The sequence below is a fragment of the Populus nigra genome, chromosome 1, assembly GCF_951802175.1.
Source record: "Populus nigra chromosome 1, ddPopNigr1.1, whole genome shotgun sequence".
Taxonomy (NCBI): Eukaryota; Viridiplantae; Streptophyta; class Magnoliopsida; order Malpighiales; family Salicaceae; genus Populus; species Populus nigra.
Genome location: NC_084852.1, coordinates 50,345,813 through 50,357,985, shown reverse-complemented (window position 1 = coordinate 50,357,985; position 12,173 = coordinate 50,345,813). Strand labels below are relative to the sequence as shown.

At 37.6% G+C, this 12,173-nt stretch overlaps 2 protein-coding genes across 2 annotated transcripts; both read right to left on the bottom strand.

The window, feature by feature from the left end:
• Positions 1-1,123: 1,123 nt before the first annotated feature.
• On the bottom strand, positions 1,124-7,461 carry LOC133680964 (beta-amyrin 28-monooxygenase-like). Its single transcript, XM_062104035.1, has 5 exons — positions 6,984-7,461; positions 6,287-6,674; positions 1,987-2,060; positions 1,639-1,826; positions 1,124-1,536 (listed from the first exon to the last, which is right to left on the bottom strand). The coding sequence occupies exons 1-5, from the start codon at positions 7,459-7,461 to the stop codon at positions 1,231-1,233; spliced, it is 1,434 nt and encodes a 477-aa protein (XP_061960019.1). The 3' UTR covers positions 1,124-1,230.
• Positions 7,462-8,360: 899 nt separating this feature from the next.
• LOC133681041 (beta-amyrin 28-monooxygenase-like) lies at positions 8,361-11,107 on the bottom strand. The gene is made up of 4 exons (XM_062104127.1): positions 10,456-11,107; positions 9,467-9,922; positions 9,088-9,275; positions 8,361-8,962 (listed from the first exon to the last, which is right to left on the bottom strand). Exons 1-4 carry the CDS (start codon positions 10,961-10,963, stop codon positions 8,657-8,659), a joined length of 1,458 nt encoding a protein of 485 aa, XP_061960111.1. The 5' UTR covers positions 10,964-11,107; the 3' UTR covers positions 8,361-8,656.
• Positions 11,108-12,173: the final 1,066 nt, after the last annotated feature.

Below are 12,173 nucleotides of genomic sequence, written 5' to 3'. Positions count from 1 at the left end.
GATTGAGATTTCAGATTCCCAATCACCAGTCTTAACAATGACAGATTTTCAAATTAACCCAAAATCTTAAAAACTCATAACAAATCAATAAACTCATATCAAATTACATGTTACACTTCAACCCATCATATTATAATCAACTAATTCATCACATACATTTAATTCATCAATTAATTTTTAGAAATACAAATTCAAACCCTAAACCTTAACAAAACCGAGAAATCAAGGCTAAAAACCATAATTACACACATTAAAGCATAAACCTCTCTCTCTCTCTCTCTCTCTCTCTCTCGTTCGTCAGGTTTATTTATTTAACCTCTTACCTATACTCATCATGTTTTTATTCAATTACCTTAATATCCTTCATACATTTACACCTAATTATAAGCCTTCAAGGGCTTTGCTGTCTTTTCCTAATTATTCTTTCTCTTTGTTCTTCGAAGCATCACATTAATTAAAACAGGAAAGGCCGGAAATGTACACTAAAATATGTATGAAAATCTTGGTAAATTGAAACCTGCGAGCATGTAAACAGTACTACACGCACGCAATGTATAAAAGGCCATAGCCGAGGATCGGTGCGGCTGAAGTCGAACTGGATGAGGATTAGGAAACAATCTTTCTTTGAGTATTTTGATTACAAGATAAAGTGACAGAAGCAAGAGGCCTGCAGGTTCCAAGAAGAATTGGATGATCATCAAGAGCTGAGAACATTGCAAATTGCTTTTCTAATTCCTAGCTAGCACTACTGCTTAATTAATTTGATCCCGATATTACACTCACTTGATTTTGAACTCAATATATATACTGTTTTTAACTGTATATCACGCCAACTTCTTGGAGTATTGGTGCTGGCGTCATAGGCCATGTCAATATATTTCTTTCTTTATAGACGTCGGCCATCATCAGAAAACAAATGTAATACGTACAGACACAAAAGTGATAGTCTATTTATTTCCGAAGTATCTGTGGTTTTTCTGATTCTCCCATGTGATCGATCGATCCCCTCGGATTTAATTAAGACACATCCATTTTTTTTATTTTTTTTTGTTGAGAAATCAATATGTTAATTGGTAATTAATAAAGAAACTAAAGGAGATCCACATCTGCTTCTTCGCCTTATCCTCTCACCTTTTATTATTGAATCCGAGAAAGTAATACTGTTTAGCCGCCAAAATAATTGGCAATATTGTACTGTTTGAAGTTTTCCTTGCAATGAAAGTGAACATCTTAGGCCAAGGATTGGTGCGGCTGAATACGAATTGGAAGACCATGGGATGGTGCAGGCATGGGATTATATGGAACTTTCTCATCAGGAATCAGTAAATCCCATTTGAATCTCTTCACGATGTTATGCAGGAACACAAGTATGTTTGGTCTTACATATTCATACCCTAAGCACATCCTTGGTCCCCCTCCAAATGGAACATGGGTATATGGGGCAGGTCCTGCTCCTTCATACCTGGAAGGATCGAAGTCTTCTGCATTTGGGAAGTGAGCTGGGTCTTTAGTTGTTGTGTTAGGACTCCAGTATAGCTAGTGCACGCAGATCAAAATATCAGTTTTATGATCTAAATAATCTGAGCCAAACTTGGATAATTTGTTCAATTGCTGCATAAAACTAGTGATGGTGCCTACCTTCCATCCTTTTGGGATTGTATAACCCGCATAGGTGAAATCAACTATTGCCTGTCTGAAACTACCACTGACAGGCGGTATCATCCTCAGAACTTCAGAGACCACTCTCCATGAGTATTTCATTTTCTGAATGTCCTCCCATTTCAACAACTCTCCTGCTTCTTTAGACTTGGCAATATCAAGCTGCTCTGTTAACCACAGTCAATTAAAAAAACCCGAGTCAGGAATGGGGGAGGGCGCCGGCAATATCATGTGGAAACAAGAGAAATATTCTGTTGTTTGTAAGTTGTCGCAACCATGTTGTACAATTTGCTGCAAAAAGACCATAGCCAAGACAGACTAACTAACCTCTCAAAACCATTTCGTACACTTCAGGCAATTCTGCAAGATACTTCATTACACATGTCATGGCTGATGTGGTACTCCGATGGGGACATCGAACCGGAAATATTGGTTACGCGCGCGTATAATTATAGACGATGGAGGATAATCCAAACCATTGAGAAATTGGGCTTTAGCTTATATTTTTGAGCTTAATTCATATGGACTTTTAGTTAAGGTTTATGAATTTGGTTTTATTTGTTGGGTTGGATTTAATTATTGTTGGATATTTTATTTAATGGGCCATAAGCCCAATTGCTTATTCTAGTTAGGGTTTTAGTATAAATACCCTACTTTTCTAAATGTAAGGGATAATTGATGATTAATGAAAATTTGCAGATTTTGCATCTCCCTACTCTCCTCTCTTATTTTCTTTGGCTTTCTTCTTCTCCTCTTCTTCCTCTAAGCTTCTTTCTTTTCCGGCTTTAATTCTTTTGCTTGTTGTCCCGCGTCAAATTTGGTATCAGAGCCAGGGTTTTAATTGTTCTTACAATTAAACGATCCACATGTCTATGCTAAACCCTAGATCCAGTTTGATCCAAAAAAAAAACCTACTGTTCTGAAAAAAAAAGAAAAGAAAAATCCTACTGTTCTGAAAAAAAAAGATCTACACTGTTCATCTTCTCCACCAACAAGCCGCCGCCGCACAGCACGCCACCTTCGTCAGAGGGCAGATCGGGCGTCCCCAACAACAACCACAGAAACCCACGACAGCTATCTACAACATCCACGGCGACAGATCACATCACCCCTACAGCAGGCCGCTCTCCACGTCTGCCATCCAGCCACCACCTCGCACCACCAGTAAGCCCCGCAGCGCCGCAACCACATCAGCTCTGTGTCTTCGGTTCCAAATTATTGTTACAACCCATCAGCGCCATCAGCCGCAGTCCTAGCAGCAGCACCAGTCGCAACGCCACCATCCACAGTGCCCTCACCTCCAACAACGACACCACAGACACCGCCGCCTCTTCCCTCACACCGCCGGCTCCAAGCAGAATCACGAAGCCCCGCTTCGTGCACCATCGACGACAGTAGCGGCAACGGGTCACAGAAGCTAGGGAAGCAAGAAAGAAAGAAGAAAAAAAAAACCCCAGCTGAGAATATAATTAACCCTGCCATGTCATCTGCCATGTCAACCTCCTAGAGCCACGTCATCCGACATGTCATCGCCACACCAGTCAAGGGCTACTCCACCAGCTGCCACATCATCAGTTTCTGTCATATCAGCTGCCATGTCCTTGTCTGCCCATTGCTGCCACATGTCTGCCATGTCATTGTCTTCGCCACATCATCAACATCAAATTCCAGCATACTCCTCCAAAGCAGTCAAGTCAGTCAATTACTTTACTTTTTGATTTGTTGATTTTACTTTCGGTATTGCACTTGGTAGTCAAAGTTGTAGTTAATATTACTTTTGTGCCTAAAACAAAAAAATCGCACCTTGCATTTTTATCTGTTCACTCTTGCTTAACCATTTTCTTCTTTGATATTTAGCAACTAGTTGTTGAGCCTGTTGAAGTTAGTAAAAAAAGAAAAAAAAATTGTGACCATTATTTGATTAATCATTTACACTTTAAAGGTCTAGCATTGCGTGCTTATAATTTTCCTGGTATAATCTGTTCTTGATTAATCTTCACAAAAAAAAAAAATTAGCTTTATTTTTATATTGTGATTTTACATGCAAGAATCATGTGTGATCTCAATTCCTTATAAGTTAGTGTTGCATGCATTTATGTCATGATCATTTAGTGTCCAAGCTTAAGTTTACACTTACTGTAGACTCAAACTTTAGTGATACCCTTAACGACCATTTAAAGGGAACTGCAAACTTAGGTGATCAACATGTTTAGAAGGATGGAGCCTCAAGAGAGTTTTCGAATAAGGCATTCAAAGACCAATAAATATCACAAGAATAATCATTATGGACAAGTTCACTCTGAGCGCCACCAATATGACTATCATTTAGGTTACTCTAAACACGATGACTTTGATGAGCGAGTCTTGAGTCCTAACAAAATAGAAGCCCCCGCTTTTGATGGTCGTCATGACCCTTGGATATTTGATATGTGGATTCGTGATATGGATAGATTCTTTGAGTGACATAAATTGTCTGATGATAGGAAAGTTAGATTTGCTAAGATGAAGCTCATTGATGAAGCCAAAATTTATTGGAGAGATGTTGAGGATTGTTTAGAGATGAGAGATAAACCTCCTATAACTGATTGGATCAAAATGAAACAAAAACTTCACGGAGAAGTACCTACCCCAGTCTTATAGGAATAAACTCTTAGACCAATGGAACAATCTAAGACAAGGGAATAAATCTATCAATGAGTATATGACGCAGTTTAACGATTACATGATTAGATGTGCCATAAAAGAGAATGAAGCCATGACTTTGCGTAGATTTTGTAGAGGCTTAGATGATGATCTTAGAAGAGAAATTGTATTTCAAGGTGTATCTACCCTTGACCAGGCTTATACCTTAGTTAAAGACTACGAGTTGGTCCCAAAGAATCAGTGGAAGAATCGTCAGGACTCTTATAGTATCCCTACTAGGTCCCAATTCAGAAGTCGTGATTCTTTGTTAGGTGCTCCACCCCACATACCTAATCATAGTAGCGCCCAACTTTGTAAGAAAGATAAGGGCAAACGAGTTGTCAATGAAGTGTCTAAAGTGAGTTCAAAGGTTAAGTGTACTAATTGTTTAGGTTTTGGTCATATCTCTTTAGATTGCGCCTCTAAACCCTTAGTCATCAAAAAACATAAGGATATAGGCAAAGATGAATATTGTAGTGTTGAAGTGTATGAGCCTAATCTTGAGGATTTTAGTGACCTAGATGACGAGGAAGTGCAAGAATACGGACCCAACACAATGGGTCCACATGAGCTTGAGAATGAAGTTAAGAAAGAGTATGATATGTCTGCTTTAATGGTAGAGGAAGTTTTAGGGAACTCTTCAGTGGAATTGCCTATAGAGATGAGTATGGTTTTAGAAGAGTCTCATGATATTAGTCCTCCTAAACTACCCGATTCCTCATCCCACATGCTTGATGTCCAGCACATAATAAGTTTAGAGCAACATGTTGAGCTTCTTGACCCCTTACCACATGCACGTGATGAGGAAGATGAAGATAATCCTAGTTTACTTGATTGTATCCATACCATATCTACACACCCTCAATCACTTAGTGTTCATAATTACAAACCCGAGAAACCTATAGAACACCTTCCCATATCTCCTCACGATAGGATGTCTAAGTCAGTTGAGTCGTTACCATGTAGGGTTCATAATTTGCATATTGAGATCATGAAACAAATTCAAGCAAGTAATGAACAATACAAATTTCAAGCTGATTTACTTAAGTATCATGATGCACTTAATGTTGGAGATTATTTCATGATACATATTAGACATGAACGGTGTCCTTTGAAAATTGATCATAAATTGCAAGTAAGTAGTGCTAGACCGTTCAAAGTGTTGCAAATGATTTAATCAAATAATTATGCCATTAAATTGCCATTAAACTTTGATATTAGCTCTACTTTTAACATGAAGGACCTCATTCTTTATAAAATACAACCTATGCTTGATGCTCTTTTTGATACCCCTACCTCATTATCCATATATTTGGCACAAAAGGAACATATTAATGCTACTTTGAATGCACAAGTTGTTTTTACCAGGGATGATGAACTTCAGCAAATCCTAGTATATGGGCTCGACGACCAGATTCAGACTGTACTTGGATTTTCAGAGAGACATCATAACAACTTGATCCTTATCTTTGCGAGCATTATCGGAGCTGCCTTGACCTATACTCGACGGGGTCGAGTTCTTCCAACCCCAGGAGAATTGATGGGGACATCGAACCGGAAATATTGGTTACGCGCGCGTATAATTATAGACGATGGAGGATAACTCAAACCATTGAGAAATTGGGCTTTAGCTTATGTTTTTGGGCTTAATTCATATGGACTTTTAGTTAAGGTTTATGAATTTGGTTTTATTTATTGGGTTGGATTTAATTATTGTTGGATATTTTATTTAATGGGTCATAAGCCCAATTGCTTATTCTAGTTAGGGTTTTAGTATAAATACCCTACTTTTCTAAATATAAGGGATAATTGATGATTAATGAAAATTTGCAGATTTTGCATCTCCCTACTCTCCTCTCTTCTTTTCTTTGGCTTTCTTCTTCTCCTCTTCTTCCTTTAAGCTTCTTTTTTTTTCCGGCTTTAATTCTTTTGCTTGTTGTCCCGCGTCATACTCTCATGACTAACAGTGAGCAACATCAGCATGTTGTCAACAATCTCGGACTCGGATAGTAACTTTCCGCTTTCATCTGCAGTCACAAGCAAATGTGACAGAAGATCTTTTCTGTGGGACTCCATTTTCTTGTCCAGAGCTGCTCTTCTTTGTCTAGCAACCAACCGAATCTCTTCCTTGAGTGCATCACCAGATTTGGAAGCACGGTAAAATGTTGTGCCAGGTATATAGATAGGAAAATGAATCACTCCTTTGCGAAAGATGTCAAAATGGTGTGCAAGCTTGGAAATGTGTATAGGATCATCGATGCTTGCAAATAGGGGACAAGACAGCTCAAATGTGTATAACATGGCAGTTGGATGGACTTTCACCTGCTCTTTGCCTTTATGGTCATAAGAATTAGTGTCATACAGAATTAGTGTTATATATATATATATCATAGCCAGCATTATAATTTGGTTAAGGAATTAAAGGAATTCATTCATTCATACAGGGTCATAACTAACAGAGAATTAGTGGATTATATATAGAGGGTAGGAAATTCACATACACACACTTTATGTCATCATCGTATCTTTCCCCTGCATATTATCAGCAAGCAATTAATTTCTGCAATTAAATTGAACAGTAACAATTTATTGGGAAAACAGAGTTTATTTACCAAGATAAGAAAAACAAGCAGACGTTATACCTTCCCAGTGTGTCCTAATATGGTTTTGTGCGACCAAATCCATCCTGTCTATGTAGCTCTTGAGTGCATCTCGATCAACGGAGGTCATGAATATCTTCCTCAGCCTCTGAGCCTCATCACCAACTACATTAGCCAAACTTAACTTCATCAGCTTCTTCACTGAAGTTGGCCACCAAACATTGACCAGCTTGTTCTCATTGCTGAACAAGAACTTGTTCCCAGCTGGTCCACAAAACACAGCCACTGTTTCTCCAAACAGTGAAGTCTTGAAAACCTGAGGATTGTATTTCTTCATTCTATCGCTTACAAATCTCCCAGGATTTGGTGAGCGACGTGTTGGCAAGAACTGTAAAGTCTCACCAAGGAGAGGCCATCCTAGACTTCCTGGTGGAAGTTGAGGGTCTGGAAACAATCTCTCTCCGAGTGTTTTGATTACAAAATATAGTAAAAGAATACAAGGGGTTGCCACCAGAATCATAATACTATTATGATCAAGACTTGAGAACATTGCATTAATTCTACTAGCAAGTGTAGTAATTATTATTAGCATGTGAGCTCGCTTCTACGATGATCCTTATTTGTCGTACTCGTTCCATATTGCCAAGGGTAAATTATGCCCACTTTTCTTTTTGTTCATACTAGTCTTTCTGTCCTTTGTTGTGCCTCTGGTAGGCTGCTAAAAAAATCCATACAATGGAGCTAGGAGGTTGCGGAAGAAGCAAGGAAAAGGCAGCAAACTCACGGCAGAAAATTCCTGCAGCGAGGTCGGTGGAAGAAGACCCTACATCAACTTTCCTTTTCTTTTTTTTGCCACAGCTTCAGGGCTTACATCAACTTGCATTGAAGAATTGAAGACGGTTTCTTATCTGACTCTTCTTTGGGTACGGTCTATGATTTGTAGTTTTGTTGACAAGAAAATTAAAGAGGATAAACAAGAAATTAAAGCAAGCATGTACGTAGCTGAATGAATTTACTGCAAACCCGCTGAAGTTGTGGGCAAGTAAACTGTTATACATAACATACCATAAAAGGTTCTCGATTTATCAAATAGCAATTGATTAGTGTCTCGGGAAGCAGTTGATACAGAAAAAACATGTTCTGAAAGGATAAAAATTAACTTTAAAAACCGATTTATTTTTATGTTATTATCTCTATTAATTCCTCCAACTAAACATAAACATATTTATGTTCTTTTAGTATTTGTTTTTTCTATATGAAACACACACTGACCATATATAACTTCAGTGAGAACATAGACAATCCAGCTTAATTCCTTGAACCTCAGGATTATATAGGATCTTCTCAGTTTTAGTGGTAAAAGGAAACTGTTCTAGATGTTAAGAAAGATTGCGGATAGGAGAAAGGAAAAGGAAAGCATGGTAGAAACACATTTTATTCTCATACTATATCACTCTCATAATTAAGAGAGGAAATCCCATTGATTAGTACGTACATCACTTCGGTACTTACAGCTCTTTCAATACATGTCTATAGAAGGATGATTCTGCACCCTGAATAGAAGAACCACATCATTAATTAATACTTACATATGCACACACAAGAACTAAAAGTAACTAACACTGGATTTTGGACGACTGAGAAACTAGTACTGTTTAACAGCCAAAATCCTTGGCAATATCGAAATTTGTCTCGCAATGAAAGGGAACAATATCTTAGGCTGAGGATTGGTGCGGCTGAATACGAATCGGAAGACCATGTGATGGTGCAGGCATGGGATCATATGTAACTTTCTCATCAGGAATCAGTAATTCCCATTTGAATCTCTTCACGATGTTATGCATGAACACGAGTATTTGCGGTCTAGAGTATTCATTCCCTATGCAAACCCTCCCACCCCCTCCGAATGGAACAAAGGTATACGGGGCAGGCCCCGCTCCTTCATACCTGGAAGGATCAAACTCTTCTGGATTTGGGAAGTAAGCTGGGTCTTTAGTTGTCGAGTCAGGACTCCAGTATAGCTAGGGCACGCAGAACAAAACATCATTTTTCTCATCTAAACAATCTGAGCCGAACTTAGACTAGACAACTTGTTCAATTGCTGCATAAAATTCGTTTAAGAGTACAAGAGAGTGATGGTACCTACCTTCCATCCTTTTGGGATTTTATAACCTGCATAGGTGAAGTCAACTAATGCCTTTCTGAAAGTACCACGTATAGGCGGTATCATCCTCAGAACTTCGGAGACCACATTGCATGAGTATCTCATTCTCTGAATATCCTCCCATTTCAACAACTCTCCTTCTTCTTTAGACTTAGCAATATCAAGCTGCTCTGTTAACCAAAGGCAATCAAAGATTATTTATTGCAAGAAATACTGTAAACCCGAGTCAAGAATGGGGGAGGGCTGTGGGGTATATCAAGGGGAAACAAGATAAATCTTCTGTTGCTTCTAAGTTGTCGTAATCATGTTATACAATTTCCTGCAAAACAATCATATGCTATACGATAGGTTAACAACTAACCTCTCAAAACCATTTCGTACACTTCAGGCAATTCTGCAAGATACTTCATTACACATGTAATGGCTGATGTAGTGGTGTCATGACTAGCAAAGAGCAACATCAGCATGTTGTCAACAATCTCGGACTCGGATAGTAACTTTCCGCTTGCGTCTGTAGTCACAAGCAAATGTGACAGAAGATCTTTTCTGTGCGATTCCATCTTCTTGTCCAGAGCTTCTCTTCTTTGTCTAGCAATCGACCGAAGCTCTTCCTTGATTGCATCAGCAGCTTTGGAAGCACGGTAAAATGGCGTGCCAGGTATATAGATAGGAAAGTGAATGACTCCTTTGAGAAAGATGTCAAAATGGTGTGCAAGCTTGGAAATGTGTGTAGGGTCATCAATGCTTGCAAAAAGGCGACAAGACAGCTCAAATGTGTATAAATTGATAGTTGGATGCAGTTTCAGCTCCTCTTTTCCTTCATGTCATAAGAATTAGTGTCAATTAATATCACACAATCCAGAATTCGTAACTTGGTTAAAAGATTGAAGAAATTCATTCATTCATACATGGTTGAAACTTTATGAAAACCTGACACAAGAGGTCCTGATAAGTCAGTTGCATGCGGATATGCCATAATTGGAATATGTGGATAGTCTTGCAGGGATTAAGCAATCAATGAAGATGGGGTTAAGCCCAAAAAGAGGCTTAACCCCGTCAGAATTATCTATTCTTGTGTTTGTTGTTTTTCTAGTGTTGTTTCCAATTGTTTCAAGACTGCACAAGGTAACTTCTAACACATGATTATAGCATTATAAATATATATAGAAGGTAGCAAATTAATATACTATGTTAATTATCAGACATCATCGTCTCTAGTATTTGGATTGCATCTCGAAGAAAACATGTGCAGCAGCAAGTCATTTCTCCCATTAAATTGAACAGTAATAACTTATTGGAAAAACAGGATTTCTTTACCAAGAAAAGAAAAAGAAGAGACTTCATATATACCTTCCCAGTGTGTCCTGATATGGTTTTGTGCGACCAAATCCATCCTGTCTATGTACCTCTTGAGCGCATCTCGATCAAGGGAAGTTAAGAGCATCTTCCTCATCCTCTTCGCGTCGTCACCCACTACATTAGACAAGCTTGATTTCATCAGCTTCTTCACTGAAGTTGGCCACCAAAGATTGACCAGCTTGTTCTCATTGTGGAACAAGAACTTGTTCCCAGCCGGTCCACAAAACACAGCCACTGTTTCTCCAAACAGTGAAGTCTTGAAAACCTGAGGATTGTATTTCTTCATTCTATCGCTTACAAATCTCTCAGGTTTTGGTGTGCGACGTGTTGGCAAGAACTGTAAAGTCTCACCAAGGAGAGGCCATCCTAGACTTCCTGGTGGAAGTTGAGGGTCTGGAAACAATCTCTCTTTGAGTGTTTTGATTAAAAAATATAGTAGAAGAAGAGAAGGGGCTGCAACCAGAATCATAATACTATCATGATCCGGACTTGAAAACATTGCATTAATTAATGTACTAGCAAGTGTAGTAATTATTATTAGTGCGTATGTGAGCTAGCTTGCTAGTTTCTGCGATGATCCTTAATCCTTTACTGAAACTTGTGTTCATAATGTATAATTCAGTCATTGCAAGTGGGAGCTTAATTAATCAGCTCAAACATTAATTAACTTGTGCCGGCGACACAAGCCAATTAATCAGCTCAAACATTAAAAAAAAACTGGTTGTAATGAGTTCACTAAGTTTTTTTTTTACAAAAACAAAAACAAAAATAAAAACAACATCGTGTGTTTGTCTGATTTTGTTTATATATATATATATATATATATATATATATATATACACACACACACACACACACAGACAAAAAACGATGTGTCCAAAATTTGAGGGAATCACAAGGGGGAATCACAAGGGGGTATCTTTTATTAAACGACGCATGTGTTTGAAAATGCTTTTGATGTGATTTTTAACAAATTTCTTTGTTTTGTAGCTTTTAAATTAAATTAAATGTAAGGATCATATGAAAACAAATCTATATATATATATATATATATATATATATATATATATTATACCAAGGGTAAAGTAATAATTTCCGACCTCCAAAACTATTAAAGTAGAAATGAGTAGTTATGCACTGTAATTAATATCCTTGATCAAAATTTGGGATTCGAATTAGATCAAAAATTTAGTTAGAGTGAAACTGCATGTGTTTTCTATCAATTATTATGTTAAGTCAAACATCCCTAAGTTTATATAGCCATATATATGTATTTATTTCACTTAGTTATATGAAAACTTGATTTTAGTCAACAACAAATCTAATTAAATCTTCAATCTTGTCCGAGAATTATTTGCATTCAACAATTTGTTTATAAACTATTTCTATTTTGACCAATACTTCTTTATTTTTTTTATAAAGAAAAAAGTGAACATGCTTGCCCTATTGTTAATTTAGATTTAAATTTTAATGTATTTTAATTAAAAAAGAAGAAGAAGAAGTCTTACATAAAAAAAACCTGGTTATCTTCTCGCTTATGGTAGGGCTGGTTTGAGCCAAAATTATAAGAAATGAATACAAGTAGTTGAAGTCGAACCAAATAATTCCTTGAAGATGCGATGTTAACTTTAATTGTCATGAACCGATTTCTGGATCCATGACTAGCATATAGACAAGGTTTCCCTACTCAGGATTCCATACCTATACGA